Source organism: Talpa europaea, assembly GCF_964194135.1.
Source record: "Talpa europaea genome assembly, chromosome: 1".
Classification (NCBI taxonomy): domain Eukaryota; kingdom Metazoa; phylum Chordata; class Mammalia; order Eulipotyphla; family Talpidae; genus Talpa; species Talpa europaea.
Genome location: NC_140073.1, coordinates 156333754 through 156357674, shown reverse-complemented (window position 1 = coordinate 156357674; position 23921 = coordinate 156333754). Strand labels below are relative to the sequence as shown.

At 60.6% G+C, this 23921-nt stretch overlaps 1 protein-coding gene across 2 annotated transcripts in view; it reads right to left on the bottom strand.

Annotated features, from left to right (window-relative positions):
• AGAP1 (ArfGAP with GTPase domain, ankyrin repeat and PH domain 1) overlaps positions 1-23921 on the bottom strand; it is a gene marked incomplete at both ends in the record, with an annotated part of 360154 nt that overhangs the window by 217103 nt on the left and 119130 nt on the right. For both annotated transcript variants that reach the window (XM_084255022.1, XM_084255023.1), the window contains 3 exons: positions 10605-10739; positions 13618-13759; positions 14940-15025. In XM_084255022.1, the coding sequence (XP_084111148.1) occupies positions 10605-10739; positions 13618-13759; positions 14940-15025 (363 nt within the window). The remainder of the gene's footprint in view (positions 1-10604; positions 10740-13617; positions 13760-14939; positions 15026-23921) is intronic.

Here is a 23921-nt window from a genome sequence, read left to right as displayed (position 1 = left end):
CCGCCGCGGGGAGGTCACGGCGCAAAGAGCACAACTTGTCAGCGTGTGCTCGCCCGAGCCCCGCGAGCAGCTGCTTCTCCCGCCAACCCCGCCGTCAGCAGGAAACTCATCTTGAGAATGTTCCGAAGCCAATCTAAAAGTTTTCTTGCACCTCAAGTCATTTTTCCCCCCAACTTAAGCCCACAGCTGTGAGCCCTCAGATTTCAATTAATGCCAAGGCAGTAATCCTATCAATCACCCAGGACTATAAATTTCTCCTCTTTCTCATTAGCTACACCACTGCACAGCTTAAATATAAACATACCTTAGCCCAGACTGTAAATTACCGGGCCCGCGCCTCTCCCCGCTGCAAGGGCGGGCGCGCGAGTGGGCCCGCGGTGCGCCTGCCTGCCACACTAAAGCTGATTTACACGGCTCAAAAAAACACAAAGGCGCCGAGAATCACACTGACAGCAGATCTCTTTGAGTTTGCTTATTTGGCTTAAAACTGATAATGACCTGTCTTTATTAGTATTGCTAAGTTTTATGTGCAAAATCCAATTTTCTGGGGAAATCTATTTTTTGCTGCATCTGCCAATAATATCTTCTGCGGTTACCTGTAGCTATTCATTTTCTTAGACCTAAATTCTTCAACTTCATTTTTGAAGCGGTAAAAAACGTACAGTAGGAGGATAAAACAACCGTCTTCTTGGAATAAATGGGGCGCGCCCGCATCCAGAGATGGCAGAGGTGAGGCCATCCCCCCCAGCACGGTCTGAGCCCCGTGTTCTCCAGGCGGTTTTCTGGGTCTGTGTGTGGCGTGTTACCAAGTTTTCTAGAAGCAGACGGTAGCCCGCGATGCTCTCGGGCACAAACTGCAAACCGCACTCGGTGGATACGGGGACCCTTTGCCGTCTGGTTCAAGCAGCCCCCAGGGACCGGAGTTCAGGTGCTGCGCGGTCACTGACCGGCGGCTTCCTGCCACATCGCTTTACACCTGATTTAATAATTGTCTTTCACCCTGAAATGTATGTGGCCCATCAGGGCACCAGCTCCACCGCCCAGCTGGGCCGCTGCTGCCTCTGGCCGGGGCAGTGCTGCCACCTTCTGGCCGCTGCTGTCACTGCGCGGCCGAGACACTGGCCACTTGGCCTGCGAGGGCCGAGCCTGACCGGCCCAGGGCACCGGCCCAGGGCAGCCAGCGTGGGCTCAACTCGCGCCAGTGGGCTGTGAAGAGAACGTTCACTCACGGGGCAGGAAAAGCAACACTACTCATCACAAAGGGTTTCCAGAAAAGCCCGAAGTAGAGGAGATGCCGAGTGGACAGCAGCCTGGGAGAACCACAGGGGGCCGGAGGGCGAGTGACGCCCACTGCAGCAAAGCCACGAGACAAGCCCCAGCCCCAGCGTCGCGCCCCCCTCGCGGGGCCACTTCCCGAGCCACTGAGGATCTCTGCTCAGGGCTGACCACCAGGTTTGCGGTGAAGACTCACCGCTGGCCCAGCAAGGGGCAGGTGGATGGGGCAGGTGCAGTGACAGGTCGCCGGGGCCACCTCAGTGCCACAGCCTTCCCTGGGGGGCCTCGGTCGTGACGGGGACCCCGCCGCCCCGTGCATCAGTGTCCTCACCTGTAGCTGCCTGACGCGGTGTGACTGTGGCGGAGGGCAGGGCAGCCTCACGCGGAGAGGGGTCCCCGTGCCGTGACGACCACCGGGGTGGGGGGTGGGGCTGCTCCCTGCACTCTGGCACAGGCACGGAGCCCTCGTCCTCTGCGGGGGGCACGCTGCCCTGGAGCCTGGGGGCCAGCAGGAGCCCCGGCACCTCGCCGAAGCGGGAGGCAGCTGGCAGCCGGAGTCGGGCTTCCAATCCGAGAATGGGGCCAGGGCGAAGGGGAGACGCTTGCCCGAGGAAATGGGCCGCAGCTGGGATGTCCATGCTGAAAGTGAGGTGTCTGGGTGGGCCTCCCCTGGTGGCGTAGTGGTTGAGCGCTGGGCTGCGAGGCTGCCCACAGCCTCCTCAGCACCGGTTCGTTCCCCGGCCGCCAGCAAGGGTCCCACAAAAAAAAAAAAAAAAAAAAAAAAAAAAACCTGAGGTGTCCGGGAGACGGGGGCAGGAAGAGGGCCCTGGGGCAGGGAAGAGGAGGGCGCCCCAGGACCGAGGAGGCCAGGAAAGTGGGGCCCAGGGGCAGGACGCCTCTCAGGTCTCAGGGACTGGCCTGCACCCAAGCAGAGCGCGGGGCGCGGAACAGACACCAGGAGGCGCCGTCAGCACCAGGGGGAAGGCCTGGAGTCCTCCCGCCATAGCTGACCTCTCAGGAGGACATGCTGACCTCTCAGGAGGAGCCGCAAGAGCCAGAGGCATCTCGCACTCCAAGGGGGCTCGGCCGGCAGGACCCCGACCGGGGGCTAAGCACGCACTGCAGCCCACATCGGACAGGACCGAGCCAGAGGGCTCCCCACCGACCCTCCCAAAATTTAGATTTTGAAGCCAACTGGACAACGTAAGAGATAGCACGTGAGCACACACAAGCCACCTGGGCCAGCGGCTTGGCCGGGTCTGTGAGTGACCGGCCGGCGCCAGGCATGGTCAGCCCGAGATGCAGCGAGCTCCCTCTGGAAGCAAGGACGGCGACTGCCGCTCCCACCCTCACCCCGTCGCCCCGTGCTGCCGCCACCCCAGACGTCTGCCCTGCAAGGGGCGGCCCTGGCTGGCCGGTGACTGTCGGGGTGTGGAATGGGCGCAGGTGCGGAGGGGGCCTCTGGGTCTCCCGCCGTCCTCCCCAGAGCACAGCACTAACGCGGTGCGGCCCAGCCACAGGCGTGGCAGACCTGCCGATGCCTCCCGGCCAGGAAGCTGCTCCTCGCTCACAGAGAGGCCGAGGCCGGCCAGGAAAGGGGCCCCCCGCATTAGACCCCTCTCCCCACTGCCCACTTCCTGCCGACCCCGTCTGGTAGCCTTAGTCATGGTCCAGTGTGTGCCTCCCACCCCCACCCCCACCCCCGGCTGTCTCAGATCTGTGGTCAGCTTTCAAGGTTTGTCTTTGACCTTCTGGGTGGTTTCCGTATATTCTGCCTAGAAGTGGAACCACCTGGTATTTATCATTCTCCTTCTGGCTTATGTCACTTGGCATCATCCCTTCGAGCTGCATCCACACAGCCACAAATGGTTTGTCATTTTTGATGGCTGAATAGTATTCCAGAGACTGACTTCTTGACTAACTGCAGGGAGTAGCATTTAAGACCCAGAAGTCAGGCTCCTCATCCCTGGACTCCCCAGAGAAACTTAAGGGAGCAAAGCACAGGCACAAGGGCAGGGTCATTGAGAGGCGGAGGGAGGAGGGGCTGGTCCACCCAGTGCCACCAGTCAGCGAGCTTCCCTTTGAGGGGATGGAGGCCCCCTGGTGGGGGAGATGAGGGACATGCACATCACCCAGTGCCATGTGGCACCGCAGTGACCCTGCAAGGGGGCGCCTCTTGCTTTGTGTACAACTGTACACAACTGTACAAAGTGGTTTTCATCCCCCGTGGTAAGATGGCATCTTCGCCAGAAGCCCAGTCATAGGGCCTCCAATGAAGGCACGCTCTGTGGGCCCGGAGAAGCTGCAGGACTTACAGGTCAGGGCCTGCTCCTGGGCACGTGGCAAGGTCAGCCCCACTCCGCCCACACCCGACTGGACCTGGCTGATGCGGCCGTTCCGCCAGCCTTGCATCACCAATGCCCATCTGGTTTCCTCGCCTGCACCACCTCCTCCTGGATCTTTCTCCTACACCCCCCACCACCCTGGTTCCCCCCACCAACCTCTGCGTCCTCAGGATGCTTGCTGATGTCCAGCAGTTCTTGAAGGCATTTTTCATCGTCAAACTGAATGTCCAGTACTTGTTTTTATTGCTCTGACCTGCTTTTTGGCAAATGATTTTTTCAAATTCCCTCCATTGTGTTGAAAATGGCGGCGCCTCGTCCTTTCTTACGGCTGCGTAATGTTCCATGGGCTGCACGGACCACATCTCTTGGTCCACCTGGTCTGCTGAGGGAGCGGGTGGGGTTGCAGGTGATGGATTCACGTCACCCTCCCCCTTCTCATCCAATCCACCTCCACTTCTTACTTACATCGCTCCTTGAACTGCCTCCGCAGAATTTACAAGAAGGAAACCCTTTCCGTGAAAAGACAAAGTTGACTCTCAGGAGGCAGCTCGAATGTCCTCGGGCTGACACGGTCACATGGAACCCGCGGCCTCCCGCTGGGCCCTGCGGCCGGCCCGGGAGTGGGTGGACCGGGAGGGGGCGCCCACAGCCCCCGGGACTTCTCTAGCTGCACACACGCCACTCTCGTCTGAACTCGCCCCAGGAGGAAAGTGGCAGGTAGTTACTTAGAACTACACCTGTTTTCGACCCTGAGACTTCACTGAAAACACAGAAATAAGTTCACCTGCAAGCTCTGGGTGGAATCCCAGGGCTGCCACAAAGATCAAGGGCAGGGAACCGCAGCCCTGGCTCGTTTCAACGGCTGCACGAAGCCGGCTGGCCTGGGCTCGGGCGGGTTCTCCACGTGGAGCTGGGTCTCGCACTCCCTGGCCGCTCACCATCAGCGATTCTCAGGTGATCCCATTTGGAGCTTTCGAGCGCTGGTTCGTATCTCCCCATGAGCCTACTTGTGCCCAAATCCACACTGAGTCTGGGTGAACAACTTCAAGGTCAGAAGGGAGCCCGGGGCGGGGGGCACTGGGGAGAAGCGGCTGGCATGGCGGTGACCCAGGACCCGGGTGGGAGAAGCTCTCGCCGGAGGACAGGGGACCCGGGCGCAGGTGACAGCAATCCGCGCGAGGGCTGGTCACTAGAGCCCGGCCCCGGGGGAAAGGCGTCGATTCCTTCCCTTGAGTGCCCAGGCTCACTACCAAGGAGCGCCCGCTCTGGAAATCCGACCGCGGCCAGCAGCGCATCAAGGCGGGCAAGCCCGAGGCCGCCGCCTCTGTCCAGGAGGGACCAGCGACTGCCACCCCTGGGGCCCGTCACGACCGCCAGGGCCCTCAAGACGTGACCACAGGTGAGGTGACGAGGAAATCGTCTGCAAACAGGAAAAAATCTCTTCAGTGATTTCCGGTGGTTTTCTCAGGAAGGGCTTCCTCGTATTTCGGGTGTGAGGACAAGAAGGCAGTCAGGGCTAGGGTCAGAAGGCACAAAAGGGCGGCCCTGCCAGGCGGGCCAGGCAGAAAGCGACTCTCACGCGACAGCCTCCAGCGCTGTCTGATACGAAGACACGCGTGCGCTACTATTTAGACGGATACAAAGGGTTGGGGTTCATCTGCCTCCAGGCCAGGGAGGGGGGTCAGAGAGGACCCGGCGCTTCCCACCCACGGGGATCCTCTGTGGCACCTTTGCGGGTGGCCAGGGACAGAAAGCCCAGAGGACTCTGTGACCTGGGGGCAGAGGTGACCTGGCCACATCACTGGGGCACCTGCTTCCTCCGCTCCCCGCTCGGGCTCCAGTGACTTCTCCACTGAAGGGAAGACCCCGGTATCCTCGGGTGGTGCCGCCCTCGAGGCTCCTCACTGCTTTTCTGGTAGGACTGTCTTTTGAAGGCCTCCAAGCGAGCCGCAGGTGTTAGGAATCCCCGCAAGGCGGTCACGTAGGCAGCCCCACCGCTGGGTAAACGCAGGCGGCGGGCCACGGGGTCCCCACGCAGGACGAGAGAGCCGTGAGCCAGCCCACCTGTCCGTCCGCCCATCGGGGCGGCGTCTGGGTTACAGGGCAGCATCACAACTGCAACTGTCAGGGTGCGTGGGGGGCTGCGGGGCGTATTGTCTGCAGCTGCTGTCCCTGTGGAACCCGGGTGTGGGGCAAGGAAATGAGATCAGGCTTCTCTGCCCTCCCGCCATCAGGATGGATGATGGATCCCTGCGGTCCTGAACGCATGCCTGATGGCGGCACCTGGAGTGGGGTGTGGGCATGCGCAAGTGGGTGCACCTGGGCTAAGACTGGGCTTATAAGGGCGGCGTCATGGGGACGCCAGAGAACCACGAGAGCAGAGAAGCAGAGCCACGAGAGAAGCAGAGGCCGCCAGAGAAGGCCGGAGAGCCCAGACAGAGTGAAGACTTGCTGGGGGCTGGGAGGCCTGCCAGCCTCTGGGCCCCCCAGCACCCCTGCCTGCCGTGTTCCTGGTAAATCCCAATAAAAGCCTGCAGACCACCGAGGGCTCCAGGACTCTCTCCTCCTTTACCCCGTCTGCTCGGTCATAGCGATCCCGCTCCGTGCCACTCCTGCCGCTGCACAGGGGGCTTAGTCGGGGAAACCGGAGTTCCCAGCAGGTGGCGCCATCAGCCACGGCACAGCCTGTCGCCGGCAGGCGAAGGGACACCTGCTCGGGGACAGGCCATGCGGCCAGTGAGCTAAGGTGAGCTGAGCGAGAAACCCCCGCGGGCGGCGCTGCCATTCCCGGCCTGGGTGTGCCACGGCCTCTCGCCTCTCCAGCGCCGTGAAGGAGAGTCCGAAGCCATCGGCAGCGGCAGGCGGGCGCGCTGGCAGCACCGCGGCCCACACAGCACCCAGCGCCCGGCCCGGGGTCAGGAGAGGCCCATGCCCGCCGCCTCGCCACCAGGAGGGGGGCTTCAACCCGAGCCCAGGACAGCGGGGCTCCCGGTGGGCTCCGGAGGCACAAATGACAAACTGATGAGGGTCCCACCCTGCAAGGAGACAGCCAGTCTGCTGCCGACTTTCGGGTCTTCTCTACGGTGAACAGACGGCAAGAAGGTGGGGGCACCTGGGTCCCTCTCACCACCGAGGGCCACTTCATCTCTATTTTGTCGTCCCCATTCCAAAGGAGGACGCGCTCTCCTCCTGCATGTGTGCGCTGCTGGCCCAGGGGCTTCGCACACGGAGCGTGTCTTCATGGAGTGCAGCTTATTACGGGCCTAAACGGTCTCTGAAGCCAGCGTGTGGTTTTCTCATGTCTCTTCTCCGTCGCGACAGCCAGGGGAGAACAGTCCCCGTGAGCGCGCCCCGGCCCTGGCGGCGGCTGGCTGACTCGCAACACCAAGGCCCTGCGCCGAGGCTTCCCCGTAACCGGGGCCCAAGTCCTGCAAGTCATATATTCTACCCCGCCGGGAACAGCCTGCGGGAGTGAGCGTCTACCAGACCGTTGTCAGGAATGGTTTACACCCTGATTAAAATACAGCCCTCGGGGATGAAATCGCTCATGTTTTATTGACACTACAAAGGCGCGTTTTTGTTCACTACCAAATTTGAAAATGTAATCGCCAGCTTCTAAGCATCACGTTTCCAGAGCAGGTAAAACGACGCAGCCGAGAGAGATCTGAGCCCCAGCCTCCGCTCCGCAGCTAGCCGGCCTCTGCTCCCTGCAAAGCGGGGGTTGAGCCGGGGCTCTCGGGCTCCCAGATCTGAGGTCCAGGACTGCAGAAGCTGCCTGGTGTCTCATGAAGGGAAACGGGGAGAGGGTGGGAGCTTCCCAGCATCTGGCTGATGACTCTGCGGCTCAAGGTTGTTTCCCTTGCAGTTTGCACACAGAGTTAAATGTGAGGGTGTTTCCTGAAATTCCAAAAATTACAGACCAAAAACATTCTCGAACTGTGACTGCACTTGGGGCCCTGCAGCTAGAAAGAATCACAGCGCCCCCTGCTGACAGATGCCTGCAAGGGCAGGGGCTGCAGAGCTCGGCTGGAGGGGGTGGGGTGGATGGGCGGGGTCTCACCACCCTGGAGGGAAGCCTGCAGGGCCACCCGACCCTGGGGCCAGGGAGAAGACCCTACAGCCAGACAACCCCCAGAGCAACGCCTCAGGTCTCCCTTGCTTGGGGCCACTGCTTATTAGTTACCTGGTCAGTACAGGCCTGCTGGCACTGCATGGTCCCAAGAAAAGGGCAGCCCTGGGGCAGCGTACCAGAGTACTAAATAGGAGGTACCTGGGGGAACCCGGAAAATAAGGCAGCCTCCATCTGCGCTCCCAGGTGCTGGTGCTGCACCCACAGCTTCCAGCAGACACCTGCGCTGGCAAGCCTCCTGGGGCCGGGTTTTCCCAGCAGGGGCTCGTGGGCTGCCCCATGTTTAGACATCTCCAACAGGAGACGATGAACTGGGACTTTAGCTCCACTTAGCCGCTGAGGCCTGAGCCTCTGGAGACTGGGTGGAGGTGAATTTCCAGCAGCCACTGCAGAGGACATCAGGAGGGGGCCCTGGAGCTGCAGCCCCCCAGATGGGCGCCCCCACCCTGCAGCAGATATGGCCATTCTGGGAAACCTCGTTTCTGAGCATGGAAATGAGGGGCCTTCCCGGGGCCCCCAGCCCTTCAGAGCCTCACAGCCCAGGGCCTCGAGGGTCCCCTTCTCTGCTCCCTGAGACGTGCTCCCTCCATGGGTTTGTCCTGAGGGCAACACAGGCAGTGGCCTGACAGCCCCCGGCAGCGGGACGAGGCGCTGGAGGACACACGGGCTGCAGCCCGCCCCCGGGGAGCGAGTGCCAGCCTCAGAGACCAGCCTGCCCAGGGGCCACCTGCCCAGTGGGTCGCCCAGTGTCTGGCCGCAGGAGCCGGACTGGGAGGTGAGCGTGTCTTTCCATTAAGGGACAAATTTGTTGAAAATCTGTTTGAAACAAACCAGCAGGTATTAGTTTTTCTGTCTGTAAACAACACTAAGTTGTTCCAGGAATCTCTCTTGTGTGGACAGGGCTAGAGTCCGCCCTGGACAGCAGGGACCAGGCCATGCTGGGCAGCAGGCCGGTGTGGGCCGCATCCTAGGATGGGGGGCGAGGAGGCAGGCTCGGGGTGAAGAGCCGTCCATGGAGCCAGGGCTCCAAAGCAGATGAGGGGGGAGAGCCCCGCGCTTGAGGCAGGAGAGGGCCCCCAGGCTGAGCTGCACTCACTCAGCGGGAAGCGGCACCCCAGAGGCAGGAAGCCGGGTGCAGGAACCCCCAGGGCGGCCACGTACAGCCCTCCCCTGCACAGCCCTCGCTGGTGGGGGGGGGGGTTCTTTCCATGGTTGGTTTCCCTTAAAAAAAACCACCTTTCTCTTTGCTTTGGCAAATCTCACAAATCCAAGCCATCAATGCTTCTACCGTCCCTCTTCCTTTCAGACAAACAGGCGACCGCTGCCCTCCCCCCAGCCAGGGGACGAGCAGATGGGCTGCCAGCGGCTCCGGCACTCCCGGCGGCTCCGCACCGCACCAACCCGAGAAGAGCCTGGCTTTGGGGACAGCCGCTCCCGCTGCCGGCCCCAGTCCCCCACGGACCCCGAGCCCCGGGCCAGAAAACATCAGAAGAGAACCCAAGCCTCGCACCACGCGCCCCCGGCCAGCGCCCCGGGGAGGACCCGGCAGGATGGGCAGAGCCTCCCGCAGGGACGGACGAACCAGGACGGGTGCGCCGGCAGGTGGAAGGCAGGTCAGCCGCAGGTAGGCGGGCGAGAAGAGAGGGGAGCTTGGACGTGGCCTGGCCGTTAGGGACAAGGGAAGAGACGCCGTCTGCGCGCGGACACCGCCTCTGAGATGCAGAGGGACAGCAGGGAGGAGGCTGAATCCCCACAGTTCCCCGGAGGCCGAGTCTGGGCACTTACGGGAAAGCACGGGCCGCAGGTCCGAGAACCAGGACTCACCCGGACCCACCAATGGCCAGCAGGGCTGGTGGCCGCCAGCAGGGCCCGGGTGACCGCAGGGCAGGCCGGGATGAGAGGAGGCTGATGCCCGCAGCCCCCCAAGCCCAGGCACCAGGGTTGGGTTCGAGGGAGGACCAGAGGTTTATTTCCCGTGGTGCCCATCGGCAGTGAGACCCTCTGCCCGGGTGCCCTCCTGCAGATCCTTCAAACCCGGAGAGTCAGGAACCCCAGGCCTGCCTAGCCCTTTGCCACCTGTCAGAAGTGATTCAGGGTCTTCTCTTCCCTGCAAGCCTGGAACTGCCCACCTGACTGGCGGGGGCCAGGGGAAGGCTACCAGAGGACATTCCCGGTGCTGAGTGTGAGGATGAGAGGGCAGGGGCGTGGGGGGCACACGAGCAGCGGCGGCGGGGCCTGAGCGGCTGTCCCAGGTCTCCTCTCCTCTAGTTTAAGCTCCTCAGAGCCCAGCAGAGCTTATTTAACCCTTTTCAAAGGCGGCTGGAATCAGGAATGAGGGCCAGCAGTGAAGAGCCTCTGCAGGCCCCACACATGCCCCGCGGGCGCCCGGGTGGGGATGCCTTCGCCTGAACCCGGGCTGGGACACTCCCCTGCCTCCAGAGCACGTGGCTGCGAAGGGCGCAGGGGAATCCCCGGGGGCAACCGCACAGGCCATTTACCATCCAGGAGCCCCGCTTCACGAGTCCACGTCCACCCCAGGAGCCTCCCCAGGCCCAGGCACCAGGCATTTACTGTCCAGGAGCCCCGCTCCATGCCCATGTCTGCCCCAGGAGGCCCCACAGGCCCAGGCACCAGGCATTTACTGTCCAGGAGCCCTACTCCGTGCCCATGTCTGCCCCAGGAGCCCCCACAGGTCCAGGTGCCAGGCATTTACCGTCCAGGAGCCCTGCTCTGTGCCCATGTCTGCCCCAGGAGCCTCCCCAGGCCCGGGCGCTGGGCATCTACCATCCAGGAGCCCTGCTCCGTGCCCATGTCCACCCCAGGAGCCCCCACAGGCCCGGGTGCCGGGCATTTACCGTCCTGGAAGACACGCTCCACGTTGAGCCCGTACGTGGCGCAGGTCTCGTAGTAGGTGCAGCGCTTCAGGTCGCTGGACAGCTTGCGCGCCCTGGCGTCGTCGATGACCCGTGGGTTGCTGGAGCTGATGGCGTCTGGAACAGACCACAGGGCGGTGACCATCAGCTGGCCCTGCACTGCCCCCAACGGGAGGGAGCAGAGATGCCCACTGCCAGCCACCATGGACGCAGGGGCCTCGGGCTTTCCAGGGGGCGTGTCCGAGCTGAATGGCCCTTGGATCCCCCAAACAGCACCTTGACAGAGGCCCGGACCACACCTTCTCTGTAGCCGGAAGCATGGCGGGGCCACGCCAGAGACCTCGCCCACCTAAAGGCTGGCTTCTCTGTGGGAAACACCCCTGCCAGTCGCTGCTTTTTAAAAGTAGTTCTTAGGGGCCTTCCAGGTGGCTCAAGGGGTTAAGACGCAACCTATGAAGCAACCTATGAAGGTAGCTGCAGCCACTGCAGCACGAGTTCGATCCCTGGCCAGGGAACAACCCACATGGCTCAGCAGACCCGCTGCTCCCCTCAGCAGTGGATTTCAGTGGATCTGCCTGTTCTGCTCCCCACTCTGTCTCTGGTGAATCCTCTCACCCCTCACACTTTTGGCCTGTACCCCAGCTCTTGTATGCATAAATAAATAAATCTTTTTCTTTTTAAGTTTTTATTCATTTATTTTATATAAGCACAGTCAGATGTACGGGAGGGAGAGAGGATTCACCAGAGACAGCAGGGAGCAGAACAGGCAGAACTACTGAAATACACGGCTGAGGGGAGCAGCAGGCGAGACAGGAGAGGTCTGCCGTGCCATGTGGGATCCTCGCCGGCCGGTTGGGATCAAAATGGCACTGCAGAGGCTGTGGACAGTTTCACAGCTCGGCGCTCAACCACCTGCGCCACCAGGTGAGGCCCATAAATAAATAAATCTTTAAAAAAAAAAAGTAGTTCTTATAAAGTAGCATCTGAGGGAATATTTTTTCCCTCTTCTTTTTCACTGTTCCCTATTTCGCTTTTTAGCTCTATGGACTAGGTCTGAACAACAGTCCTTAATTACTAACGAGAACTGATTCTGGACCTTTCTGCTGCTGCCTCAGACGTTCCAGAACATTCCGACTGACGCCTGTCCCGGGAATTCTTCAAAGAGCACCCTGTCTGCTTGTCTTACAGATAAATCTGCCTTGGGCCTCACCACACTGGAGTGTTATCAAGGTGTGGACACCTCTCAGGAAAGGTGGGGCTGCAAGGTCGGGGCTGTTAGCTTCCGTTGCGTTGGTATCACAGGGGAGGCGCAGGCCACATGGGAGGTGCAGGCCATGGAGCAGCCCCCGGCACCGCTCCGCACCCCTCCCTCCATGGGCAGGCCTGGGGCGCCTCCCTCTTCTCTTCCAAGATGTGCCCTCACCTCACACACCCTGGTGGCCCCCCACTGCTGCTCAGGGCACCCCACCCCCCAGCATCCCGCCCAACACTGCACCTTCCACTGCTGGAGCTTCTCCCGAGTCACATTAATCCGCAAGTGTCTAGAGCAGAAGCTGAAGACCTGGGAAAGGTCTCGTCCATCCCAGTGAGCCCCTCGCCCCCGTGGACACACAAAAACACATACCCATCACAGAAACACGCACATACAGTCTCACAGACACACTAATACAGTCTCACACACAGTCTCACACAGTCTCACACACAGACACACACCGACACAGAAACACACACACAGTCTCAGACATACACACACAGAGACATACAACTTTGCTCAGGGAAACCCAGGCCAGGGCCAGCCTGCGGAGAAGGCACTCGTGGATAGCTACTTCACCATCAAAGCACCTTTAAGCCACACGTGCTCCATCTGCTCCTGAAGAGTTTCGCACAGTGAAACACGTCATGCTCAGAATTTCCCAGACAGGCCAATTCCATCCCTTCGAATCCGGATAGAAAACCCAAGGCTGGTCGCTGCTGGCCGCTAGAGGGCGCGCCAGCATAAGGAACCCCTCCTGGGAGTCGGTCTCCATCTCCTCCCTCGGAAGGTCTGGGTTATGAGACCCCTGAGACCCCTGGCCCTCACGTGTATGCTAAAGGGGGGGGCACTGCCCATGAGAACAGGCTCCAACCTCTTGCAAGAGCACCCTGAGGAAATGCTTGGCGTTCACCCCACCCTGCCTGGCTCTTCCGGGCACAAGGCCCTGCAGCCTCCAGGGGAGCTCAGCCCCCCACTGTCCGCCTGGTCAGCAGCCCAGCGAGTTCTCATCTGGAGTCTCCTGCCAGGAGGGCGTGAGGGCGAGCAGACTGCCCGTTCTAAAGGCCCTAGGAACAGCACAGAAACCCAAACATGAAAAGGGCAACTTGTCTCTCTTGACATGATTACTCCTGAGTGACCCATGATTACTCCTGGCGAGGCCGGTTGAAAGCCCCCTGACGCGTGAACCCATTCCCCGCGCCCTCTCACGAACCCCTGAGCTGGCGGGACTGTGACCATCGGGGGCCGCCCTCCGCTACCTGACCTTGAAGCAACCGAGGGGTATGCCGGGGAGGCCACACGAGGGGCCTGGAGAGTAGAGTAAGACACAGTCGTAAGACACGGACAGACAGAAAAAAACAAAACTCTCTTTCAGAAGTCAGCGTTATTTTAAAAGTGTAGGAAAAGTTAAACTATGCAACCGCTTGTAAGTTGCCTGATTAACAGAATTAAGCTACTATGACGTAGAACAGGAAGCCATTTTTTTCCCCAAAGCACTTGGGGCGTGTGTGTGAGTGTATGAGTGTGTGTGTGTGTGCACGCGCACACTTTGTGCTAAGGTTGCCAAGTGATTTCTCCACAGGAGAATTTCAGTTGCATGACTCCCCCCGTGAGAAGCGAGCTTTCAGGGGAAGTTGTTCTTTTAAACAGTCTTCAGATTCCTCCCCGTGAGAAACAGCACCCAGGAGTCCACTGGCTGCTCAGCGCGGGGCCGGGGAGCCCGGCGGGGCCCGAGCCACTCACCCTGGGTGCCCACCAGGACCAGCGGGACCTCGCTGGTGTTCCGGTAGCTGGCCATCCGGCTGTAGTAGTGGTACACGGTCTGGAAACTGATCTCATCCTCCAAGCTGAAGACAAATATAACAGCGTCCACCCACATGGCGAACTAGGGGGAAAGAGAAGAGCGGCGTGAGAGGGGGTCACGAGGGACGGGACGGGCGCGACCACAGCCGGGGTCCTGTTCTCAGCGGCGCGAGGGCGGCGTCCACTGGGGCATCCAGAGGCCATCGGTGCGGAGGAGACTGAGAGGGGCCCCCCGGCCCGGCCTAGCCCTGCCCTGCCTAATTACAGAGGGAGGGTCGTTCACCGACAGCACGCGCAGAGCCTAGAACCACTTATCACATTTGACACACCTTCTGGAAGTTTCCTTCTTACACCAGTGCTGTCCCCCGGGTGCTAAGAAACAGAATAGGATCCCTGACACCAGAGCCCACCCCAAAGGGGCCCTGCCTCGTGGTTAACGGGCAGTGTTTTTCTTTTAAATACTGGTGCTGCTGACGAGCACTGCTTTGGGGATCCACGGCATGGGGGGGCCACGCGTCTTCCGTAGAGAGGCTCAGTCTCCCGGCATGAGCCCATGGCTCCAGCAGCCCTCCATGCACCCGGCCACCCCATGTCTCACATGCACACACAGGAAACAGGACCAAGATGTTTAACCTCCAGTCCGCGGTAACAGTGCCGCGAGCGTGAGCTCATAGCACTTCAATGTGCCTGGCCAGGGACGATGTGCATGTGGAAGGCCCAGCGGGGGCTGCAGGGCCGAGCGGTGGGCTCTCCACACGCGTGTGTCCCTGTGCCGGGATGTCCATCTCTGCAGGACCTCACACCACGTTCACGTGGGTGTCATTGCAGGCTGACCTGCCGGGGCGCAGCCACACCCACGCGCCACCAGAGGCAGAAGCAGGCTGCTGCCCAGTGCCATTCAGCAAACTTTCTGAATGGCCACTGTTCCAGGGAGCAGGCCACTTATGGGGGAAAGCCTACAGAAAGTTCCAGATGTCAAATCGACCGAGTGGGTGATCAGTAAGACTGTTTTTCCTTCCTTCTTGAAAACACAGAAAGGGAGTCTCTGCCCCAGAGGAGGAAACTCCCTCCAGGATTCTGTGTGAACAGCAGAACGAGTCTCACAGGTGCGGAAAACCTCAGACCCACAGAACATTTTCAGGGGCCTCTAGAGCACCTTTTCTGGAGAGCGTTGGACCCACTTCCAGAACCACTGGGGGAAGCAGAACCTTCTAGACGAGGAAGCACAGGTAAGAGGTGAGCCACGTGCTTGCCATACTCACCTGGGCCTCCGGGGGGCCCCCCTCATCACGAATCAGCAACAGGTAGCTCTGTCCATCCACGACAATCTCCTTCTTGAATCTGCCACCTGCCACACACACAAAGCACCGTGTCACGCAGGAAGACGGGCGTGAGGGGTACACAGACGTGGGCTTCGCTTGTGGGGAAATACGCCCCGGGGGCCCTGGAGGCAGCTCTGAGCACTTAGGAGCGGGTTTCGGATCTGGCTCCAGGCCCACGGGACGGAAACTCAGACTCACAGACTGTCCTGAGAACCGTGCTCGCTGCTGGTTCGAATCCACAGCCTCCTTGCAGCAGCTCCGTGGCGGCCGAGGAGTGAATTTAAAGGCGCTGTGCATGTAAATTGGGGGCTGCGCTCCGGGGGGCTTAGAGATGCTGCCATCGTCACTGTTGGGTCCGCGAGGCGGAAGCCAACCTCGAACTTAGGGCACCATCTGGCCAGGCTGGCGCTGTCTGGGGCGGGAGCCCGTATTCTCCCCAAGAGAAACCCAGTTCTTGGAAGGAAGACACAGAAGGACACGGGGTGGAGTTTCCGCGGTCACGGCCACAGGGACGGGAGGATGCTGAGCTACGAGACACGGGTTAGACAGAAACTACTGGATGGCGCCTCCAGACAGGCGGACACAGAGCAGAGCAGCCGCTGACAGCGCATTAGAGACCCGCGGGCAGCGAGGACCACCGGGACCCCGTGGGCCTGGAGGCGCAGAAAGGGCGGCCAAGGAGGAGCTCACGGACGCCTCTGGGAGGAGGGAACCCCCAGACCCGACCTTCTGAGGACGGGCGTCTGCGTGCCACCGGCTCCTGGGCCACACCCACTGCCGAACCGCCTTTCGAGACCATTCTGACGGCAGGGACCCTCCCCGGGGACAGGATTCCCATTTTGAGAGAGAAGACCCTCTCAGCACACAGCACAGGCTGCCCAGAAACACTCTGCACCGAGGATAAGAGGGCCGGGCCTCCTCGCCTGCAGCCGCGCCAGTGCTCCACCATGGTGCCCTCCCCCGCCCCCTGCCGTGGGGATGCTCCGCAGCGGGGTATGGCCATTTAGCCCCCCAGCAGCAGAAACTGGAGCCCCCCACTGCGCAGCTAAGAGGCCCTCGGCTGTGTGAGCCTGGGCGGCCTGAGAGCAGCCCCCGCAACTGGCACACGCACACACGCGCCTGTGCACACGCACACAGAGCACACCCACGCACACGCGCCGGCACACATGCCCTATCCCTCCCATGCCTTCAGGCATGGACGTCAAGGAGAAACACGCTTGCTGTCCTGGGAATTCCACCTGCTCCACATTAACACCCAAGAAAACTTTTCCAATATTAAAATCAACCAGGAAATTCACTTTGCCTCCTTCCCTGGGCACGATAAGGGGGCAGTGTGTGGAGGGCAGGAAGGAAACAGACGGGGAAGGCGCACGCCAGCCCGGAGCCCTCAGCAGGGCCCGCAGGGTGCAGGGCCCTGGTGGGGGCTCCTGGGACGCAGGGAGGAAACAGCACCCCTTTCCCACGGGGCTGCTGCGGGCAGGCGAGGGACTGGGGAACGCGGTCACCCCACAGAAGCCTGCCCAGCTGCCCAGACCTGCCGGCAAGCCCCACCGTGGCCACATCTCTCCAGCTCAGGGCCCCAGACTGGACACCCCCTCCTGGAGCGCGCCCAGCCCCCGGGGACACGCTGCAGGGTCACTCGAAATCTCTGCCAAGGTCGTCACTCACTTTCATAGAAGACACACTTAGTGTCTGACCTCCTTGTGAGAGAGAACTCTGCAGCGGCCCAGTAATCTCAGATGTCCCTTCCCAACCTTTAGAGAAAAGAGATGCTGGAAACCTACTTGCGGAGATGAACTGAATTCAGTCTTTTAAAGACACAGTGTCTGCAAGAATCGATTTCGCACGTGGGGGAACCCTCCCACCGCTCCTGGCCCCCGCGCGGCGTGGTCACACTCAGAAGGGAGAGCAGAAGCAGAGCTGGGGCGAGGGGCCGTCTCTGCGACTTCAGCACCCTAACCTAGGCCTCTGCTTTGAGGGCACCTGCACTGGGGTGACGGCTACTGAGGAACAGCCTGGGACGATGAGTTTTGCACGGAGACAGACGAGTAGAGCTGACGCCGATTTTTCCGAATCAAACCACAGGAAAAGGCCTGTGCAGGCGGTGTTTAAGTGACCTCGAGGCAGGGCTCGTGCCGCGGCGCAGCTGGGGTGCCGACTCTGGGCCGTCTCGACAGCCTCCCCACTGTGCTCCTGCGGCACGCCCTTTTCTGCACGGTGAGGGTGTCTTCGCGCGCACAAGGCCGGGGCTTTGGGGGCCCTGGAAAGACCGGGAGGCTGAGGTGCGATGCAGGGCATCCTAGCACCTTGTACTCAACGCCCGCCCAGTCCAGGCAGACAAACCACTCAGTGCAAAGACTCGCAGCCCAAGCAAGCAAAATGCAGGGCCTGCCCCTCACTCTGCTGCAGTGGAGTGTCTCCCCGAAGTGTGTGTGCTGATGCCCCCGACCTCTGTGACCCTATTTGTAAATAAGGCCCTTGCAGATGCAGGGGTAAGTGGGTGTAGGGTAAGTGAAAAAATGTCAGGCTTTTCTGCCCTCCCGCCATTAGGACTGACGATGGATCCTTACAGTCCCGAATGCATGCCTGATGGCGGCACCTGGGGTAGGGTGTGGGCACAAGTAGGTAGGATTCACCTGTGCTGAGAGATTGGGCTTATAAGGGCGGCGTCACGGGGACGCCAGCAGGGGAAGCAGAAGCACGACAGAAGCAGAGAGAACGTGAGAGAAGGCCGGAGAGCCCAGAGTGAAGGCTTGCTGGGGGCTGGGAGGCTGGCAGGCATCTTGCCTGCCGTGTGCCTGGTAAATCCCAATAAAAGCCTGCAAAAGCCACTGAGGGCTCCAGGACTCTCTAGGATCCTCTCCTCCTTCACCCGTCTGCTGAAATCACAGAGAACCTGCACTGTGCTCACTCCTGCCGCTACATCTGGCGTAAGTCGGCAAGATAATCCGAAGCAGATGGGTATGGAGCCCTCTGAGGATCTCTGGAGCGACTGAGGAACAGCAGACTGAGAGCCTGTGACAGCGCTGCAGGCGTCATGGTGGCACAAGAGGTGGACAAGGTCCAGGAGCTGTGGGATGAGACCTCGCCTGGAGGAGACGGCCTGCGAGGACCAGCCCATGACTCCCGAGGCAGCAGAATCGTCGGGGAAGAAAGGCCCACGATTCGGAGCTCGCCAGTGCCGATGCAGGGAGAGGCCAACGGACTTGGACTAATGCAGTTGGACTGACAATCCCGCCAGAAGGCGGAGGAACCTTGGCAGGTTGTTAACGTTTTGGGGACCTTGGGGGTGGATGGTACCATTTGTAAATCCCAGGAGATGGGAATCTGGGGGTGGCCAGTGGGCCTCAATAGCCAAAAGCAGCCTGTGTACTGCCCAGCAGCAAGGCAGAGGAAAAAAGCCAATTTAGAGAGGCAAAGCTGATGCTAAGGTTGGGATGCCCTGAGCGGCTGTTGAGCAGCCTCAGTCAGCTCAAGAAGGCCAGTTAGTCTCTTAAAATCACCTGTGGTGATGCCCTGCTCGTTGTCAAGCATGGATGAGGAGCCCGTCCTTGGGGGACGGGTGGGGAACGTGGCTTGTGGTGGAGCCCACAGCTGAAGAGGGGACCCAAGAGAGGTCGCATGTGGAGCTTGTATCCGCGGATCCCCGACCCATGTGCATGTGCAATAGGTTGGCCTGAGGGCCGCATTGGTGGCTACAAAAGCCGGGTGTTGGAGCGACCGCAGACAGGAACCCTGAGGGTTGGCGATTACCCCCAACAGTAACAGAATCGCCAGTCCAGGAGTGAGTGCGTCCTGGGCGTGGATGCGGTATGTGGCTTGGGGCTGGAGAAGGCCGGGAAGCCTGACGGCTCCTGGTGTGTGACGGCAGATGCCTGAGTGGCTCCCCTCTCGCATGAGCAGTGCCTTCGGCAGCAGACATGGTGGCTCATCTGCTGGTGCCAATAATCTTGCCTTTTGCCACTAGGTTGGAGCCCTGCCTGGGCTTATTTGTGTTCTGTTGTATTTTGTGATGTATTTCATTTGCTTTTGTGGGCCATGGCTGCGGTGTTCTATCGCCAAGAGAAGCGTGTATGACTTGTATAGACTGTCTGGCAGAAAACCCTGAGGGGGTGGATTGTAGGGTAAGTGAAAAAGTGTCAGGCTTTTCTGCCCTCCCACCATTAGGACAGACGATGGATCCTTACAGTCCCGAATGCATGCCTGATGGCGGCACCTGGGGTAGGGTGTGGGCACAAGTAGGTAGGATTCACCTGTGCGGAGAGACTGGGCTTATGAGGGCAGCGTCCCGGGGACGCCAGCAGGGGAAGCAGAACCATGAGAGAAGCAGAGAGAACGTGAGAGAAGGCCGGAGAACCCAGAGTGAAGGCTTGCTGGGGGCTGGGAGGCCTGCCAGTCTCCAGGCCCCCCTTGCCAGCCGTGTGCCTGGTAAATTCCAATAAAAGCCTGCAAAAGCCACCACGGGCTCCAGGGCTCTCTCCCCCTTACCTGTCCGCTCGGGTCATAGAGATCTGCCCTGTGCCCATCCCTGCCACTACAGTGGGGTAAGACAAGCTCGCAGCCAGGACCAGGCCCTCAGCCAATGACCCATATCCTAGTACCAGGGGGGCTTCAGCAAAGAAGCAGAGGCCACATGCCAAGGAGCCCCACGGGCTGCAACCAAGCCCAGGGCCCGAGCAAAGGCTGCAGTGGATTCTCCTTCCCAGCCTCCGGGAGCCTCCCGGTCGCCCCGGTCCCAGCCGCCTCCTCTGGAACTGGCCCCCATGTTGCTCTGTGCCCACCCAGACAGTTTGGGGCGCTTTGTTGCACCTGCGGGTGGAGAGTGACATAGCCTAGAGGAACCCGCCACGCTCTCCACGCGGTTTCCTTCCCCGTGCAGACTCCCTAGGGCCTGTCTTACAGCCCAGAGTCCGGCTGCTCCTCAGCACAGCCTGACCCAGCCGCAGACCCTGCCCAACGTGGCATGGCCTCGGCCGCCCGCCCCGTCACGCAGGGAGAACATCCACCCACTGCTTGCCAGACAGTGCAGACGGGGAGGACCTGAGGGAAAATTTTATTCTTAAAGCGTCCCCAGACCTCCACTGGAAGCCATCGACATGTGTGGGCACGACATACCTGTGTACAGGTGTGTGGCAAGGGCTGCAGGACACTATGGCCACAGACTACCCCCAGCTGCCCACCCGACTCCGCGGTGGCACGGGATGTACGGGGAGGGGGGCGTCCTCATGGGCAGGGAAACTGGAGACCCCTCCTCCGTGAGCAATTCCCAGGAAGGAGCCGCAGGTGAGCAGCAGCTGTGTAAGGGATGGAGGAGGGAGCCGGGCGCCACCTCTGCCTGGGCCTCCCAGCGGGATGCACTGGCAGCCAGACCCGGTGGCTCCTCTCATCCAACTGGGCTCGACCCCAAGTGCAGGCCACTACTTTCTGGGTTTGACCGAAGGAGGTTTCGGCTCCCAGATAACAGCCCTGCTTCCTGCTGGCCCCCGAGCTGGCGCCTTACGGTTCAGCTCTCCATCCCTCTGAAAGAGAGTGAGGGGTGAGCCCCAATCCACCTGCCAAGGACAGGGGTGCTCACCTGGGCATGCTGTGCAGAGCACCCTAGGGAGGGAAGGACTTGGGTGTCCCTCACCATCTTTAACTGATGACTCTAAAAGCCTCCTGGTTACTATGCTGCGTCCTGGCTCAGGCTGGGGAACCAGCTTTATGTGGGGTGTCCGTGGACCATGGGGCTCTTCCTGCTCTCTGAGCTCTGGGGGTGCTGATCTCGACGCAGCCCCCTACCACACGGCAGGCTGCAGGCTCTGAGTGTGTCATTAGGCTTATTGTTTCTGCTTCAAGGAGAGAAAAAAAACCAAACTGAATTTTCCTCTTCAAGAAAAAGCAAAGCTCCGCTGGGAGTAAACACGGCACCAGATGCCCAGCACGGCCGCTTCCATCATTCTGCCTAATTGGACTGAAAGCTATTAACGTGTCATTAACAGTTCTCCAGGCAACGAGCACCATGGTGATGAGACTCCAGCCCTTGATGGCCTGCAAAGCGTGCCTCTCCCACGTCACCTCCATCATCCCCCGCGGACACGGAGACCCCCTCCGCTGGGAAGCGCCCCCACAGCCAGACACGCCCTCCACTGTCCCCGCGAGCCCGGGGCAGGTGGGCAGACGCCACACCACTGCCCAGAAGCGAGTGCCTGGCCTTCTCGGCGTTTCCTGGGGTCCGCTGGGCCAACATCAGAACAGGGGCCGGTCCTCTCCTCACCCCACCACCAGCATCCCTGCCGGGGTAAAGCAGGGATGCAACACCTGACTGCGAACCTCACCCCTACCCCGAGCATAGTGCGCTAAAGGCAGCACCCACTGAGGGCTCTGCCCGGAGCACTGGTGGGGGCTCAGCTCCAGCCTCAGCCAGGTGAAGAAGCCCTTGTGCCAGCAGCCGATCATCCCACTTTCCATCAGAAAGGTGCAGGGAGGGCTTATTCTAGCCTCTGAGTAGGAAGCTGCCAGGGGGCAGAAGGCGCGCTTCACTTCAGGGATGTCCACAGCCCCAATCTGGCTGCCCCAGAAGGCAGGCACCCGCAGGCCAGGCTGCTCCGACTCCTCACCCTCGCCTACGGTGTCCCCTTGTCACTGAGCCCCAGCGCAAGGGCACCTGCGACCTTCACTGTTCCCGATTATTACACATGGAAGGAGACACCGAGAAGGATTGCGGAGGTCGTGTTTCTCCCTGAGGATACACGATGATTTACAGCAGGAGGAAATCTCCAGGACCGTGTCCTCTTGACCACCTCGCACGCAGGCTTTCCAGGGACAGCCACGGAACGGAAACACCTAGAACAAGCAGCTGAACAACATTCTGGGACGGGTGGACAATACTGTTGCAACAGGGGCCAGACGGGGCCGCCAGTCACGTGGGACCAGGGCAGCGCCTGGAGTAAGTGTGAGGCCGCGGGGCCAGAAACGGGGTGGGAGGGGAGTCCGTGGCAGGAAGCAGATGAAGCTCAGAGGGACGAGGGGTCTCTCCAGAGAGAGCCCCCATGGGGGGGCCGAAAGACCCTTAAAGACAAAACACAATGGACTTTTCTGCATCAGCTGAGCTGGGGGCCTAGGGTCAGCAGGGCACAGGGTGCTCTGGGAAAGGGGTGCTGCTGCCAGCAGCCTGACTCCAAAGTTGGGGGCCCACCCCGGTGCCCGGGCCCCTCAGGCTGCAGGTTCCGTGTTCCTCAGGACAGGGCCCCAGGGCCCCAGGATGCTGCAGAAGCAGTAGGTCTGGGTCCAGCCGTGGGACCCGGGAACACGCGCCCCCATCCTCATGCACCATCTGAGCTGGGCCAGGCCCTGGTGGTGCGGACACTGCCCCCAACCCATGTGTGTGTGGGGGCGTGCTGTGCACTGGCCTCTTCTAACTGTGTCCCCTTCTGCTGCTGTGTCTGCAGAGGGAGCAGACATGCACCCTGCCAGGGTGGCCTCACCCACCTCCTCAGTGACACAAGGGGTGCACATGGACCGTGTCCTCGGGTCACCAGGGAAAGTGGGCTGCACAAGCTGGTGGTTCAGGAACCAACTGTTGGGGCCACCTGGAGGGGCTTGGTGAAACCACTGGTGGTGTCTCCTATGGATTCCACCCACAAGCTGGACGCCCCACTGTGCCCACCCCTCCCAGACACTGAGGCTACAAGTGAAGCCATGTGTTCTTCCAGTTCATAGTAAATTTTAAGATCTCTACATTAATGACAGTGTCACATATAACACAACATGGGGTGATACATAAATGTCACATATGACACACAGGTAACTTAACCCACATATTTCAATGAGTCCACTTCCTGGGGACGTCAGTTTTCCTGACATCAAACCAGCCCAAAACTCACTGGATGAACAGGCAAGTTCAGATCCGGAGCTGGAGCCCCGAAGGCCCGATGCTGCGTGCGTGGCCACGGCTCGGCTTTGTCCCCGATAAGGACGAGTCCAAGACTTAGCCACGAAAGCTGCCAAGGCTTTTGTTCGTGACTCTCCAGGACACACCAAGGCCAACTTCAATATTTCATAGAGATCTCGCCCCTGCTCAGGGACAGGAGACGATGGTCTGGGGAAGCAGCTGTTGCCCCAAGCAGGCAGGAGCCCCTGACTCTCCACTGATGCGGGCTCCGGGCAACTGGGTTTCCCCCGTGACAATGACTCGTGAAAAGTAACGTGTGTAGACTGTATTTTTGAATATGCGACTTTAGACTCCAACACGCAGAAGCACTGACTTTCAAAACCGTCCGCACACAGCTCTCTAAGCATCAACCCGGAGCCGAGGGCCTAGGAACGCGCAGCCGCCGCCAATGTGCGAAAAAGCAGGAATCCCGCGCGCCTCACGTCCTCCAGGCTGTGTTCACGGGCAGCGGGGCGGGGTCAGCCCCGGTTGCTGGAAGGACCAGAGACCAAGTGTCTCAGGTACCGTGGGCTGCGCTCTCCTTTGCTTCTGTCGGGGATTTATTTTCACAAATGTGAAAATGCACCCCCTCGCCCCCCAAGACAGGCGGCCTCCCCAGGCTGGTGAGGGCACCTTCGCGTCTGGTTTGCCATGTTAACAGCAGAAGAGCACGAGGTTGTGTCTCCAGACCTCTGCCCCCAAGCTAGAGGGGGCTGTGGTCACCGAGAGCACCCCTGGGAGGTCAGCACCCCCAAAGCTGGACAGCACCAAAGCTGGCGCCCAGCCTGCAAAACAGTGCTGGCAGGGAGGGGCAGGGTTGCCAGGCGTGCACGTGTGTATGCGTGCATGTTTGCACGTGTGCATACACATGTATGTCTGAGTTTGTGTGTAGTCTGTAAGTGTGCAGAGCTGTACATGCATGTGTGTGCACGCCTGTGCGTGTGTGCATGTCTGTGTCTGTTTCTGAGCATGACCACCAGCCCTGAGCGCTGAGAACAGCTAATAAGCCT